This window comes from Microcaecilia unicolor, chromosome 12 (genome assembly GCF_901765095.1).
Source record: "Microcaecilia unicolor chromosome 12, aMicUni1.1, whole genome shotgun sequence".
Classification (NCBI taxonomy): Eukaryota; Metazoa; Chordata; class Amphibia; order Gymnophiona; family Siphonopidae; genus Microcaecilia; species Microcaecilia unicolor.
Genome location: NC_044042.1, coordinates 2242146 through 2259508, shown reverse-complemented (window position 1 = coordinate 2259508; position 17363 = coordinate 2242146). Strand labels below are relative to the sequence as shown.

At 44.9% G+C, this 17363-nt stretch overlaps 1 protein-coding gene across 1 annotated transcript; it reads right to left on the bottom strand.

The window, feature by feature from the left end:
• Positions 1-22: 22 nt before the first annotated feature.
• LOC115481664 (transcription initiation factor TFIID subunit 8-like) lies at positions 23-16605 on the bottom strand. The gene is given in 10 exon segments (XM_030220986.1): positions 23-1416; positions 1451-1610; positions 3676-3783; positions 3785-3819; positions 7677-7824; positions 8325-8449; positions 9040-9102; positions 9297-9395; positions 10091-10247; positions 16391-16605. Coding segments are annotated over 9 exon segments (942 nt in total). The 5' UTR covers positions 16454-16605; the 3' UTR covers positions 23-1416; positions 1451-1466.
• Positions 16606-17363: the final 758 nt, after the last annotated feature.

Genomic DNA, 17363 nt, shown 5'->3' with positions numbered 1-17363 from the left:
CTCCCAGAATAATCTTAACAAGTAGATGTCATGCTTTATATTAGATGAAATGGGCACAATTTTCAAAACACATTTACCTCGGTAAATGGCCACGTACCCTGGTACAGACTGCGTTCCCAGAGCCACAAACACAGATGGATTACAGTTATAGGCATCAGTACTCAGCATGATTTAAGCAAGAAGGTCTGCTACCCGCTTAAACCATGCTGATCATGTCTAGTGCTGATACTCAGCTGCACTTAACTGCAGAGTACCACCGAACAATCAGCACAGACAAGTACAGCATTCTCCAGTTAGTATCACTGAACACCAGTACAGACCAGTATAGCTCTCACCAATTAGTACCAGGGTGGTTCAGGGGTGCAGCTGAAGTTGAGTCAAGAGTTATCTGGGCACCAGTGCTATTTCAGTGGGACAGGTAAAGGGCTTCCTACTTTGCCCAAATAGCCATCGCTGCTCTGGTATTGAACATAGCCAGATCAGGTCTGGTGGCAACTGATATACTGGCTCTTCATTTTCAGGTATCCAGATTTGGCCTGGTGCTGTGTATCTGGTGTCAAATCTGCTCACAGTGGTCAGTGCTTCAAAAAAAACAATGACGACTGATTGCTGAGCTTCAAGTGGATAATTAACTACATATTCGACTTGAACTTGGAAAAACAAGGATAACTTGGAGGGTCTGAGCCACACATATTGGTGCTCATTTTCAGACATAGAAACCTATGTAACTTTGTAAGCTTATGTGCTTTGAAAATGAGTTCATGGCTTACATGTATGGGCCGAGAACTGTGGTCTCTATGTCAGCCCCTGATATGCAACGCTTCCACATCAATGGATAATTATACCTAGACCTTGTACCAGAGATTCAGCAGTATCAGCTATACAGATCTATATACTGGAAGAAGTGAAAATAGCTACATTAGACATTTCAAAGCTTTAACTCTTCAAATCTGCGATTTCATATTCAGGAGGAATATATTTAATTTTTCATGCAGGGTTGTATTGGGATTTTATTTTACTATAAAGAACATATAGGTATTTGTTTGATAATCAAGTTTTGATGCATCCTCATGTATATCTGACTGAGCATCTAATAATTAAGGTGCAGAACAAAAGATAAGACACAGCAGGGTCACACCAGAATTCGGTGTCAATTATACAACGAATCCACAGTAGCTTCTTAGTTGACTTCCCACTTCACAAGCTCTGTTCAAGATTTAGTTTGTACTTGCCTTTTAGTTTACTGTCTATGAAATATGCAATCCACATATACAAAGCAAGAGCTGCATTAATGATAAATAACTTTTCCACATGTTGCCAACAGGGAGGAAGGGCTGTGAGGATTATGTTCCATCCCAGCAGCAGGATCCTGGTCTCAGTTTCCGACAGGGATGTCCCCCTGCACTTGCCCCTCTCCTGTCTCTTCCTCTTGTGCCCCTGCCCCCCCCCCCCCCCCAGGAACTGGTTCATTTCTTCCTCCGTGGCTTGGGTTTTTTGACAGGGCGCAGGTATGGGTTGTCTATCACATTCTCCTCCCCATTTCTGCCTGCTTGCAGTGCACTGCTCTGCTGTAGGACAGACATATTTTCCTTTTCTGCTCCAGAATCATCCTGTAGCATAAAAAAAAACAGAGACAAATCAGTTGTGGACTCAGCAAAGAGCTGTAGGAGAGGAAAAATACAACGTGGAAAACAAACTAGCAGATCAGTATAATATCCCCAAAAAACTTTATTGAAGATACCGTGTATAAGACAAATGCCCAACACAGGCTGGGTTTCGCCCAACGATAGGGCTGCGTCAGGGGCTAGTCTGTATCTTTCTTAAATAAGAGCGGTATCAAATAATATAACAGGACAAGGATACAAGAAATTTGCTTCATAAAAAACCAGCATGAGCAGCTCAAAATAGCATCTCCTGCATGACACCCGATAATCGATAAATAGTCTGCTACCAAGGGCTGGTCGCAGACTATTTATCGATTATCTGGCGTCACAGTTTGTTTTCCATGTTGGATTTTGCAGAGCGGTTGCCTTATTGTTTTCTCGGAGAGAAAAAATACTACACAGAGAAAAGGGGGTCAACTAGACTTAGCCACATGGAGTTGTCACATCCATGAGCCCCACGTAAAACAATCATGGAATTGGTCCCCAATTGGCAACCAGCCAACTACGTATTTTAAACAGTCCTCAGCTGGTCAGCGCATGACAACGGCAACTCACAGTTTAGCCCTGCTCATGTACTTTGGAGGTACGATGAGGAAGAAGAGAAGTTACCTTTCAGCCTAAACCTGCTGAACAATCAATACACAGCTGTCAGCCTTTTTTTTTTTTTTTTAAGTGCCACCCGTGTCCAGCTAAATTAGCCCCAGATGTTCAATGGTGGGCCATGTCCAGACCAGACACGACTACTGACACTTGAGTCTATTTGGGGCTAATGTGGGGTATAAACGAATTATAAATAAACGTCAGCCATCAGACTTAATGCAGGTCCTACCTATTGGCCAAAACCCACAAAAGAGAAGATCAGCTCCCCCCCCCCCCCCCCACCACTCAGACAAGTAACCCCTCCCAACTAGATTCCCCCTCGCCCATGTCCCAGTAACAGCAACAGCCAGGGGTGGGCTCAGGCCCATCCCAAATTTCTCCTGCCTTAGTATGGCTGCCTGCTGAAGACCTCCTCCAGCTGAAAGACCTTACTCTTGGCCGCCACCACCACCAGCACCGCCCCTGAGCCACTGCTACCAGCCATATGACCACCCAGCCCATGCGTGCTCAGTTTTCAAGTATGTGTGAAACTGAGCGCACATAGAGGCCAGCAGCATCGGCTCAGGGACCGCCCAAGAGTAAGTTCTTTCAGTAGGAGGACGTCTTCAGCGGGCAGGGCTTGGGGATCCCCAACATCACAAGTATTCATTTACTTTGAGGAGGGAGTGCAACTTAAATTTGGGGTTTGCCTTAGTTGCAGAGGGTGAGGGGCGAAGAGCTGATATGAAATGTTTGGTCTACCCACTGGTCTGTCAAGCTACTCCACAGCCCAGTAGCCCCCCCCCCCCCCACCCCCACCAGACCATCCCTGCAGATTCAGTGGATGATCAGGGTAGAAGCAAACCCCACTCCTTCCTACCCTTAGTGGCTCCAGTGGCAAAATAACCTCCACAACCTCTAGCAGTGTTATCATGAGAGTACACAAGAGGTGACAGCAACCAGCGGCAAGGTTTGCTCCTACCCCAATATTCAATGCCGACACCCACATAGGTAAGGCGGCTTGGTTAGGATTGCTTTTTTGCATGTGGTCCTATCTACCCGCTTAGCTGAGTGAGGAATATTGCCGGCACTCATATTCCTGCCAGCCCCTCCTTGATTCTATTCCTATTACGTCCCTCTATGCCCAATTTCCAGTGACGGTGGCCCACTGAACACAGTTTAGGCAAGCCAAAGTCACTCTCAGCGAGAGCTCAACATAAGAGAGTCAATATTCAAAGTGAGTTTTGGCACCATGATGTACTGTCACCGAGAATGCCTGAAAGTAGCGCGAGCACAGACATGCTTCACAACCTTCTGCTGCAGAGAATGGTTAGACCAATGCAAGAGGAAGACGCTGGAAAAAAACAGAGTGAAGGCAGCACAAATGACAGCAGAAATCGTAGAGGTGGGTTGTGGGCGCCTCAGTTCATACCGCATGCATGTGCATGGAGAGGGTCTCTGTATCCGTCTGCTCCTCCTGTTCTGAAGAATCTGTTTCCTCCATCTGCTGCATCTCCAGCTCGGAGGGGAGCAGGGGCGTTCAGGTATGGAATAGAGAATGGCCGAGCAGCAATCACTGGAGGTGGGAGAGGCAAACAACAAATTACGAGGCCAGCAGTATGCAGGAGTTTCTATAGCCGAGATTTATCTTGCACTATGGGAGAATCCTAGGCCCAGACCCCAAGAATCAGTGTCTTTCTCCCTACACCCCACCCTGAGTACTTACTTGCTGGGTTTTAATTTCCAACTGGCTCTAAATCTTCCAGAGCAGGCGATTCTCATTTACTTTATTTTCTATCATTTTCAAGGATACGTTAAAAAAAGCTGTTAGAAAGCTCAATATGCAACCAGGCTACTCACATTTGGTTCCTTGCCAAGAGAGCTGAGAACTTTTAATTCTTATTGTTCCTTTCGAAAGCCCTAAAGACTTATTTGTTTAGAAAATGTGTTATAACTCTTCTCTTATCTTCAAGATTCTTTAGCTTTCTATTTGAATTATCCGCTTTGAACCTTCATTGGGAGTTGTCGGAATACAAATGCCACATTACATGACATTACAATGCTGGACACACTTAAGATCTGTGCCCTGTATATGGCAAGACGGATCACAATGGGCTGCAGTGGGTTTCAATGTCAACTCCAGCAGCTGGGATGTGAGGTCAGTGCAGGGCAGACATTTTTATGGTCTGAGCCATGAAAATGGCAAGTACGGCTCAGGATCAAATCTGCATATTTTTTATACCACATTCATATCGTATTCTATAAATGTGGGTCCTGCATATTTCAGTGGAGGAGGGGAAGACATCATAAAGCGGAGCTCAGCAAATAAAATGTTGTAATAATAGCATTGGATTGTTCAATTTGATAATTGAATGTGAGCAGACAGGATGGACCGTTCAGGTTTTATCTGCCGTCATTTATGTTGTTTTAATCATACCCATGTGAAACTCCCTAATCTCTTACAGAAACATGACAGCAGATAAGGGCCAAATGACCCATCCAGTCTGCCCATCCTCAGCATCTACTATGTCCTCCCATGTGCCTGTCCCCCATTTTCTTAAATTCAGACACAGTCCTTGTCTCCACCACCTCCACCAGAAGGCTATTCCATGCATCCACCACCCTTTGAATGAAAAAGATTTCCTTAGGATTAAGAGCTGATATTATTTCTTTAGAACATAAGACTAGCCATGCTGGGTCAGACCAATGGTCCATCTAGCCCAGTATCCTGGTTCCAGTGGCCAGTCCAGGTCACAAGTACCTGGCAGAAACCCAATTAGTAGCAACATTCCATGATACCAATCCCAGGGCGAGCAGTGGCTTCCCCATGTCCATCTCAACAACAGACTATGGACTTTTCCTCCAGGAACTTGCCCAAACCTTTTTTTAAACCCAGATACGATAACCACTGTTACCACATCCTCCGGCAACGAGTTCCAGAGATTAAGCATTCTTTGAGTGAAAAAACATTTCCTCCTATTTGTTTTAAAAGTATTTCCATCCAGTTTCATTGAGTGTCCCCTAGTCTTCGTATTTTTTGAATGAGTGAAAAATCGATACACCTCCACCCCACTCAGGATTTTGTAGTCCTCAATCATATCCCCCCCTCAGCCAGCTTTTCCAAGCTGAAGAGCCCTAACCTCTTTAGACTTTCCTCATACAAGAGGAGTTCCATCTCTATCATTTTGGTCGTTCTTTGAACCTTTTCTAATTCCGCTATATCGTTTGAGAAACGGCGACCAGAATTGAAAGAAATTCTCAAGGTGAGGTTGCACCATGAAGCGATAAAGAGGCATTACAATATTCTTCATTTTCCTTACCATCCCTTTCCTAATAATTCCCAGCATCCCGTTTGCTTTTTTGGCCACCGCTACAAACTGAGCAGATGACGACACCTTGAACTTTTTCTTGGGTGCTGAATCCCAAGATGGACTCTAGCATCAGATAACTAGGATTCGGATTATTCTTCCCCAATGTGCATCTTTTGCATTTGTGTACATTAAATTTCATCTGCCATTTGGATGCCCCAGTCTTCTTTTTCCTAAAGACTTCCTGTAATTTTTCATAGTCCGCACATGTTTGAATAGTTTTTGTGTCATCTGAAAATTTAACCACCTCACTTGTCGTTCCAATTGCCAGACCATTTATAAATATGTTAAATAGCACTGGTCCCAATACAGATCCCTGCGGTACTCCACTAATCACTCTCTCCCACTGTGAAAATTGGCCATTTAACCCTACCTTCTGTTTTCTGTCCAAAAACCAATTCCTAATCCACAGAAGAACATTGCCTCCTATCACATGACTCTGTTTCTCAGGAGTCTCATGAGGGAATTTTGTCAAAAGCTTGCTAAAAATCTAGATACCCTACATCAACCGTCTCACCTTTATCCAGATATTTATTCACACCTTCAAAGAAATGAAGCAAATTGGCGAGGCTTCCCTTGGCTGAATCCATGCCGACTCTATCCCACTTAAAACCATGTTTGCCTATGTGTTTCCGTAATTTTATCCTTTATAACAGTTTCTGCTATTTTGCCTGGTCCTAAGGTCAAGTTTACTGGTCTGTAATTTCTTTCAGATCCTCTGCATTGTCACACAAAAACCATTTCTGGTACAGGCAGATCACTTACAGCTTTTCTGTGAAGACTGAAGCAAAGAATTCATTGAGTGTCTCCACTATGGCCTTGTCCTCCCAAAGTGTCCCTTTTACTCCTTTATTACAGTAATTCCCTCACAGGCTTTTTGCTTCCCATGTACCTGAAAAAGTTGTTACTGCGCATTTCTCTTCATAGTCTCATGTAGCCTTCTTTATCAAGGCTTTGCATCTAACTTGCCAGTGCGTGTGTTTCTTATTAGTGGCAAGTTAGTTGCAAAGCCTTGATAAAGAAGGCTACATGAGACTATGAAGAGAAACTTGCTGTAGAGGTAAAAATGCCCAGCAACAACTTTTTCAGGTACATGGGAAGCAAAAAGCCTGTGAGGGAATTACTGTCCTTCTTCCATTCTTTGAAGGACATTTTTTTTTTAGCTCTAATACCCTCTTTCACTTCACCTTTTAACCATGCTAGCTGTCGTTTTCCCTTCTTACTACCTTTGTAAATGCGTGGAATGCATCTGGTCTGGGCTTCCAAGATGGCATTTTTAAACAATGTCCATACCTGATTTAAAGTCCTAATTTGCAGCTTCTTTTTAACCATTTGCCTCATTTTGTAATAGTCCTTTCAAAAATTAAATGCTGCTACTGTATATTTCTTTAGGTGACTTCACTCCTCCAGATATCAGCTCAAATTTGATCATGTTATGATCACCGTTTCCCAGACGAAACGACAGTTACATTTCATATTATGCCCTGCATTCCACTAAGGACTAGATCTAAAATAGTGCCCCCTCCCCCCTAGTAATTTTACCTCCACAACACTTATCCACTTCATCCTATGCCCTCTCATTCCAGAGTTTTCCTTCATTTGAAAAAAAGGCTCATCTCCTGTACGTTAACGCCACAGAGATATTTAAATGCCTCTACCATATCCCCTCTCTCCTGCACTTTTACCAGATTGAGAACCTTAAGTCTGTGTCCCCATACTCTTTAGGACAGAGACCACTGACCAATTTTGTAGCTGCCCTGTGGAAGACTCCATCCTGTTTATATCTTTTTGAAAGTGCAGTCTCCAGTTTGTTCTGTTTATCTGTCTTGATTATAAGCTCTATTAAGCAGGGACCATCTCTTTCATGTTTCTGTATAGCACTGCCTATGTCTAGTAGCGCTATAGAAATGATAAACAGTAGTAACAGTTTATCCTGTGCCACAGGAGGGTCCCAACTCTAAGCACCGAGACTCAGCTGGGATTTACCCTGTGCTAGTGCAGGACCTGAGCAGCAACTGTTTGAACTGGGGTGGGTGAGGGGTCTGTGAACGCAAGGAGCCCTTACATGGAAAGGTGTTGATGTCGTCCTTGAAGAGACTCTGTGTTTCACCGGTCTTGGCCATGAAACGAGTGAGCGCTCTCTCCACATCCCGTCTCTGCGATGCCACCTTTTCCCGAAGGGTCTGGTAATCAGAGACAGGCTCCCGGTATGTCTGAAGGGTTAAATGAAACACTGGTCACAGCAGATCCCTTTTCACAACTGGAATTCCAAACACAATCCCAAACTTGTATATTATACTCAAATCATCTTAAATTCCAGTAGGTGCAGCACTTCACTAACACAATCAAACTCTGCACTATGACACAAAAGAAAGTTCAAAACTGTCCTGATCTAAAAGGTGGCACTTGGCAAAAAATATGCACACAAAGAATCCTGCCCCCTTGGACACAGAGAATGGACTGCCCCTTCCCCTACATGTGGGCAAAGAGAAAGGACTGCCCCCCTCCCTTGCACGTGGACAAAAAAAAAAAAAAAAAAAGTCCACCTGCTCCAATATCAAGTGACACAGAAACATTCCTCCACTCCTATACATGTAGTCCAACAAGGTGAATTTTGCAGGCAGCCTCAGGTGCGAGACCAAACTTTCAATCAGAAACAATTCACTTGACACACAAGACAGAATCTGTTTGTTATGTCAGTTTCCCCACTCACCGGTGTCTTGATATAGGTGTGTGGATCAGGGAACTCTGGGAAGTGGCTTGGGATGTGTGGGGGATGCTGCTTACTCTGGCCAGCACTCAGGGCTTTGGGGGTCATTGGCTGATTTGTCACAGGTGCTGTGAGACAAAGAAGTCTTAGGGTTACCAGTCACTATCCAAACTCATACAGCACACTAGCACCCTCCCCCACCCACCCCCAGAATCATAACCTAGTCCCTTGGGTGCCGATACCCCCCAGCACCCAATGGCACAAGGGTGCTCCACCCTAAATCCAATAAGACCATGCACTGGTACTCCCCTCCCCCTCCAGCACCCAGAATGCACACTGGCACCCTCACCCCTGTCCCACCCTAACACTCTACCCCCTCCCCAGCACCCAATGGGATAAGGGTGCTCCACCCTAAAATCAACAATCAGACAGTGCACTGGTACTCCCCTTCCCCCTATCCCAGCATAAAGGTGATCCACAACAGTACCAACAGCCTAATACTCCCTCCCCAGCATCCAATGGCATAAGTGTGATCCACCCTAAAACTAACATCAGACAGCACACTGGTACTCCCTTCCCCCCAGCACACTGGTACTTCTCCCCCCATCTACACCTCTAGCATAATCAGACAGCAAGCTGCCCCCCCCCCCCAATCCCAGCACACTATGTTCCCCCAATACTGAGACAGCACACAAGCACTCTCCAGCGCTCGACATACGTGCAGTGATGACCATTCGCTGGGAGCGTTTCGCATAGGAAGGAAGTGTTTCCACGTTGAAGCCTGAAAGAGAAGAATCGATCAGTGCCAGGAAGCCGTCAGTCCCCTACCCATGTGCCAAATGTGTATCTTGTGTGGATGAGGGGAGCTGCGAGGACGCAAGAATGTAAGGACAGTGAACATGGAGTGAAGGTGCAATTTAACAGCAGCAGAGGCTTCTACTTCTTAACTACCCCAGGGGGAACAGCTGTGCTTACCCATTTCCACCAGGGTCACTACGATATCTGAGAGCGTTGGCTGTGTCCTGGCCATGTGCTCGCAGTAAGACTTGGAACTCCGGCCAATTTCAGAAAGGTCTGGAAACACACAAAATTTTCATTAGCGGTTCTAACGTTTGGTGTACCCTGGGTCTGTGGAGCACTGGCAAAAAGAAACTTCTGTGCAAAACACAATCTTACCCACAGCCCATGAATGTCACATGGGTTCACACAAAAAAAAGAGAAGTAACTGAGCAACTTACTTGGGCCTTTTTCTGTCATTTACCAGGAACTGATCCCGTCAGCCTCTAGAGCAGAGAGGAAACACTGAAAGGCCTAGAGAGGAACAGAGCTCATTTCCACCATACTGTGGCGGCTTAAGAGCGAGGTTCATCACTAAAGACCCAGAGAGGAGCAGAGCTCATCAGGACTGTACTGGGGTAAGAGTGAGGTTCATTTCTGTCAAGCTAGGTCCACAACTAACCCACTTGGAGCTCCCGAACGGACAGAGCTCTACGGGGATGCACCTTGGCCCAGAAGCTTAGCCAGGTTTTGATGTCGGGGGAGCAGACTTTTGGTAAAATAGATGCCTGTGTAAGGCTGAAGGGTTAATCTACACAGGCACTATTTCATTCACAATCTACGCCTCTGTCTTGGCCATTTACACACAGCAGTCTGCTCTTAGATACTACCAACACTGCCTGACAACACGCGAGCTCAGGATAACAATTCTAGACTTTGCCCTGAAGGCCTGTGTGCCTCCTCTAGCTTCCTTCTCTCCCAACAACACTCACAGCTTTGTAGCATTTCAGTCAGCGTCTCAACCGCAGCCTTTTCTGCACTCTCAAAGCCTGCCTCTGTCAACAGGGAGCTGACCACCACTTGCAGCGTTCTCCGACGAGCCAGGGAATAATTATCTGTTGGATTGGATGAGTGTTTTCCACCAGATCTCTGTGAAATGGAAAAATGCCAGATCAGAAGGTGCTTAGAGATTACTGTGATTAATTTCCATCCCCCACTGCTCTCTCCTCACTTCACATCGTGGACTTAGACCCAAAGGACAGGGGGCATCAGCAATCCCAGTGCTCAGTCCGTCAGGAGAACAGTTAAAAGCTGGATACAGCACAGGAAGGTGAAGTCTCAAGTTCAACTACATCAACACCTGATGCAACCTGAAGAAATGCTGCTAACATCTCAGCTTTCTCAAGAAGGACATGTAGACCCCTCTCAGAGGTCCACAGAGGACCAGCCATATCCAGCTTTTGAGACGCCAAGCCATAATAAAATGATACACCCAAAAGATGAGGGAGACCATTTTAATATCTTTTTTAACCAATTATTTTTCTTTTCTAGCTTTTATATACTAATGAAATCAGTCTGTTTACTAAAGCTTTTCTCCCATTTTATGTGGGGAAAATGCCTAGACTGTGTCCCTTCATGAGTTTAACAGTTACAAGAATATATTGTAATAGTCTGTGACCTATATAAGTATATCTCATGTCTTGTAATTTTTACTGGATTGTTTGATATAATTTGAGTATCAGATTTCTTCAATCGTTCAAGCACAATATGTTAATACATTTATATACTGTACACACAATAAGTACATAAAAACGTACGCATTGCCATACTGGGACAGACTGAAGGTCCATCAAGTCCAGTATCCTGTTTCCAACAGTGGCCAATCCAGGTCACAAGTACCTGGCAAGATCCCAAAACAGTACAATACATTTTATGCTGCTTATCCTAGAAATAAGCAGTGGATTTTCCCAAGTCCATCTTAATAATGGCTTATGGACTTTTCTTTTAGGAAATTAGACAAACCTTTTTTTAAACCCTGCTAAACTAACTGCTTTTACCACATTGTCTGGCAATAAAACTCCAGAGTTTAATTATATGTTGAGCGAAGAAATATTTTCTCTGGTTTGTTTTAAATGTACTACTTAGTAGCTTCATTGCCTGCACCCTAGTCCTAGTATTTTTGGCAAACAAGCAATTTAAATCTACCCATTCCACTCAGTACTTGATAGACCTCTATCATATCTCCCCTCAGCCATCTCTTCTCCAAGCTGAAAAGCCCTAGCCACTTCAGCCTTTCTTAAAAGGCAAGTCATCTCAACTCCCTTATCATTTTCATTGCCCTTCTCTGTACCTTTTTTAATTCCCCTACATCTTTTTCGATGTGCGGTGACCAGAATTGCATACAGTATTCAAGGTGCAGTCGCACCATGGAGCGACATGAAGGTATTATAATATTCTCATTTTGTTTTCATTCCTTTCCTAATACCTGACTTTCTATTTGCTTTCTTACCCGCCGCTGCACACTGAGCAGAGGGTTTCAAAGTATCATCAACGATGACACCTAGATCCCTTTCTTGGTGGGTGACTCCTAACGTAGAACCTTGTATCGTGAAGCTGTAGTTCGGGTTCCTCTTTCCCACGTGCATCACTTTGCACTTGCACACATTAAACATCATCTGCCATTTGGATGCCCAGTCTCGTTAAGGTCCTCTTGCAATTTTTCATAATTCTCTTGAGATTTAACAACTTTGAATAACTTTGTGTCATCAGGAAATTTAAATACCTCACTAGTTATTCCCATCTCTAGATTATTTATAAATGTTAAAAAGCAGCGGTCCTAGCACAGACCCCAGGCGAACCCCACTATCTACCCTTCTCCACTGAGAATACCGACTATTTAATCTTAGTCTCTGTTTTCTATCTTTTAACCAGTAATAGAACACTATCTCCTATCCCATGACTCTCCAATTTCCTATGGAGTCTTTCATGAGGTACTTTGTCAAATGCCTTTTGAAAATCTGTCTCACCTTTATCCATATGATTGTTCACCCCTTCAAAAAATGCAGTAGATTAGTAAGACAAACCTGGTATGCTCTGCAAGCCATCTTTTTCCCCCGACAGGACATATCTTCAAATGGCTATTCGTTTTGCACCAGGATCCAACCGGGGGTGTTGGATCCTTGCTATAAATACTGGGAACAACAAGCACTTTGTACATTGGGTCAGATATGGGAACTTTTGCCTTTTTCAGATTTACAAGATGAATATGGACTCTCTGAAACTCAAGAGGTTTCACTATTGGCAATTTTGAGATTTTATCTTTCGCAGGGCTAAAGGGGAGCTCAGACTAGAAGAAACACTCATGCAATGAGCCTTGAGGGGTGGGGGGGTCATAGGAGATGTATTACCTATATTCACCAATCCCTCTTATTTTCTGCTAATCCTATAACATAGCAGACTAATAAATGGGAGCTTGATCTGGTTATCTCCCTGGAGCATAGACGATGGGGCACGGTGTTTAAATATTCATTAAAGGCTTCTAGTGGAAAATAGCTATAAAATACTTTATGGTTGGTACTATATCCCGCAACACCTTTGAATGTTTAAATATGGTACAAAGCACTGTTGGCGACATTGTGGTGAGCCTGCCGACATGTATCATGTCTGGTGGTCAAGCTCTGTAGTTCAATCTTTTTGGTCTGTTGTTTTTCGAACACTGCACCAAATCATACCAGTTATTTACCTCCATAAAGCAGAGCACTGTTCGTTGCATGTTATTGTTGCACGTTAAATTGGTGGGAGTGAAATATAGAATATCACAAGCTTCCTTCTCTGTTTTTCATGACTTGTAAAATTTCACTGGCGACCACCATGGCCATGGTTCTCTGTAAATTAGATCACATCCATCAGATGACTACATTTACCGCAATTAAAAGTGGTAGTCTGATATTTCCATAAAACTTGGGACATCACACTTGGCATTCTTTGGATGTGCTGGAACCTGCACAATCTCCTTGATGCCTCCCTCATTTGGTTTCTTGGGCTGAACTTGTTTTGGCTTTGCTGTACTATGACTTGCAGGCATACCTTTCAGAATATCTGACCTGGCTTTATGGGGAAGGGGAACGTGTTTTGGGGGGGGTATTCAATAGTATAACATTTAAGTTAGATGACAATTGACTTTGCTCATTTAGAAAAAGTTTTATAACTTTGTTCATTGTACAATATTCCATATCATTAAAGAATCAATGAAGGGAAAAACAAAACGCAGCAGTCCCAGCACAGACCCCTGGGAACCTGACTATCTACTCTTGTCCATGGAGAATACTGACCATGTAACCCTACTCTCTGTTTTCTAACTTTTAATCAGCTTTTAATCCACAACAGGACATTACCTCCTATCCCATGACTTTCTACTTTCCTCAGGAATCTTTGATGAGGTACTTTGTCAATTGCCTTCCGACAATCCAGATAGACAAAAATTGACCGGCTCATCTTTATCCCCATGCTTATTCACCCCTTCAAAGAAATGCAGTACACTGGTGAGGCAAGATTTTCCTTGATTAAATCCATGTTGGCTTTGTCTCATTAATCCATGCTTTTCAATATGCTCTGTAATTTTGTTCTTTATAATAGTCTCTACCATGTTGCCTGGCACAGACGTCAGGCTCACTGGTCTATAATTTCCAGGATCACTTCTGGGACCTTTTTAAAAAATTGGCGTTACATTGGCCACCCTCCAATCAGGGTACCATGCTTGATTTTAAAGTTAGATTATATATTACTAACAATAGCTCTGCAAATTCATTTTTCTATTCTATCAACACTCTGGGATGTATACTCCAGTCCAGGTGATTTGCTATTCCAGGTACTTATAAACTTTGGTGTTTCTTTTTTTTAGTTATTTCAGTGTTTTTGGAAGATACTACACATTTGTTTATCTGTGTTTTCATGTTGTGAAGAATAACTCTAGGTACATCTTCCAACTGATTCAATCTTATAAAAAGAAAGAAAACATACAAAAGCCTTGGAGAAAGTTAAAAAAAAAAAAAAGAGAACCAGTGAGGTGAGAGGAGAGGAATGAGACTATGTGGCTCCCTTGGACCCCCTACTCCCCCCACCCCCAATCACATCCACTCCTCTGCTATGGCAGGGCTTGAGCTCCTATGAATCCTGTTTCTCCAGTGGCAAAAGGGCTTCAGTTCCTGCTAGTCGCACTCATCTGGCTGCTGCCCTCATATCTGATCTTCACTCACCCAAATTTCTCATGGAGGGGAGTACTTTTTCAGTTATAACCAAAAGTCAGAAGCCCTGACTAAACTCAAGTACATTTCTCACTTCTTTCCTGAAATCAACATTTCTGTTCTTTATGCAGTCAGCAGAAAATTACTTAAAGAAACCTGCTCTCTCTCTACTGGGTTAAAGGTTTATAAGGGTTGTAGCAGTGAGGCCCGGTGGCCCAAAGCCCACTGTACACCTTGTAATTATGTAAGAACTCTCCCACCAAAGACTGAATTGCATTCTGCACTCTGCTTTCTCTTATGCTACATTATTTGGGGATGACTTCAGGCCATGCTTGCTTCCCTGGTACTGTGGGTGAGGTTGGTTTGTGTTTCCGCTATGTAGGGGAAAGGGGGGTGTACAGTGCTGTGTATGCCTAGTTGCGCTATAGAAATACTAAACAGTAGTAGGGTTTGGGGGAAGTGCACAGGGAGGGACTAGCAATTATAGTGTGCCCCCCCCCCCCCTTCCCACGCTTGTTTGGGGATGCTCCCTTCTTGAGAAGTTGAACATTATAGCAAAATGAGTGATGGATGAGGGGAGGGGAATGCCCTGACAACCACCCTCAACGGGGAGGGCACAGAACTGCTTAAAACAGACCCTCCCATAAAAAAATAATACAAAATAGAATTAAAAGGTGTCAAAGACACTGGTTAGTGGCGGGGGGGGGGGGGGGGGGAATTGCTCAAAGCAGGAAAGATGTGTGGAGCTGACACACTATGTAAGGTGGGGGGCTTGGGGGGGGTAATAAAGCATCTGAGACACTATGTAAGGTGTGGGGGGGGGAATAGGGCATCTGAGACAATGTAAGGAAGGAGGGTTGGGGGGGGTAATAAAGCATCTGAGACACTATGTAAGGTGTTGGGGGGGAATAGGGCATCTGAGACACAATGTAAGGAAGGAGGGTTGGGGGGGTAATAAAGCATCTGAGACACTATGTAAGGTGTGGGGGGGGGAATAGGGCATCTGAGACACTATGTAAGGAAGGAGGCTTGGGGGGGGGGGAATAGGGCATCTGAGACACTATGTAAGGAAGGAGGCTTGGGGGGGTAATAGGGCATCTGAGACACTATGTAAGGAGGGAGGCTTGGGGGGGGGTAATAGGGCATCTGAGACACTATGTAAGGTGTGGGGGGGGTAATAAGGCATCTAAGACACTAGGTAAGGAAGGAGGCTTGGGGGGGGGGGTAATAGGGCATCTGAGACACTATGTAAGGTGGGAGGGGGGGTAATAGGGCATCTGAGACACAATATAAGGACGGAGGGTTGGGGGGGGTAATAGGGCAGCTGAGACACTAGGTAAGGTGGGAGAGTTGGGGGGGGGTAATAGGGCATCTGAGACAATATAAGGACGGAGGGTTGGGGGGGTAATAGGGCATCTGAGACACTATGTAAGGTGTGGGGGGGAATAGGGCATCTGAGACAATGTGTAAGGAAGGAGACTTGGGGGGGTAATAAAGCATCTGAGACACTATGTAAGGTGTGGGGGGGGGGTAATAGGGCATCTGAGACACTATGTAAGGTGGGAGGCTTGGTGGGGGGTAATAGGGCATCTGAGACACTATGTAATGTGGGGGGCTTGGGGGGGTAATAGGGCATCTGAGACACTATGTAAGGAAGGAGACTTGTGGGGGGGGTAATAAAGCATCTGAGACACTATGTAAGGTGGGGGGGTAATAGGGCAACTGAGACACTATGTAAGGTGTGGGGGGGTAATAGGGCATCTGAGACAATATAAGGACGGAGGGTTGGGGGGGTAATAGGGCATCTGAGACACTATGTAAGGTGTGGGGGGGAATAGGGCATCTGAGACAATGTGTAAGGAAGGAGACTTGGGGGGGTAATAAAGCATCTGAGACACTATGTAAGGTGTGGGGGGGGGGTAATAGGGCATCTGAGACACTATGTAAGGAAGGAGACTTGTGGGGGGGGGGTAATAAAGCATCTGAGACACTATGTAATGTGGAGGAGGGGGACAAGCCAGCGAGTCCCAGGCATTCGGCTGTACTCACACTCTCACACTCCGGCCACCCCTCCTCACACGCATTCGGGGGCCGCTCTCCCCTCCGCATCATCTGCCATCTCTCCCTCTATCTTCCACGCTCCTCCGTGTCCGCGATACGGCCCCTCCCCCCGCTCAAACTCATACCTGGGGTCGCCCACTAACAATCCCACAGCTTTCCATCTCGGCTGCCCCGGCCGTCTCCTATTAAACACGTCACACGACCAGCCGGAAACAGGAAGTTGCGTCACAGGACAGCGACGCCGCAGCGTTGCACCAGTTAAATGAACGGCAAGTGCGCGCGGTCAGCAGGTGGAAGTATTATGCAATGGGTGTGGTCCAAGGAGTAGCTCATTATGCAATATTTGAATACCAGCGCTTGATTGTAATCAAAAACAGTCTTTTTCCCACGTGATAGATTCAGCGCAGCCGCACTCGCTTTCTAGTAGGGGGCGGAGCCAAGTAGATTTATGATCAAGGCCACGTGCTGCAGCATGAGAAGTCACCTGATGTACTGCGCGTGCGTGCGGCGATCTCCACCTGCATCAGCTTAGGCTGACTTATTGAAAACCTGTTGCAGGGTGCTGTTTGCCACCAAAGCATAGGTTGCCTAAATAAGTATTGCCATACTGAGAAACACCAAATATCCATCATGCCCAGCATCCTGTTTCCAACAGTGGCCAACCCAGATCACAAATACCTGGCAAAGATCACAAAAAACTGCAAAACATTTTACTCAGTCATCTGGACTATTGTAACTCACTTTACGCTGGTTGCAAAGAACAAATACTTAAAAAAAACTCCAGACTGCCCAGAACACGGCAGCCAGACTAATATTCGGCAAACCAAAATACGAAAGCGCGAAACCTTTACGTGAAAAACTACACTGGCTCTCACTTAAAGAACGGATCACATTCAAGCTTTGCACCCTAGTCCATAAAATCATCCATGGCGACGCCCCAGCTTAAATGTCGGACCTAATA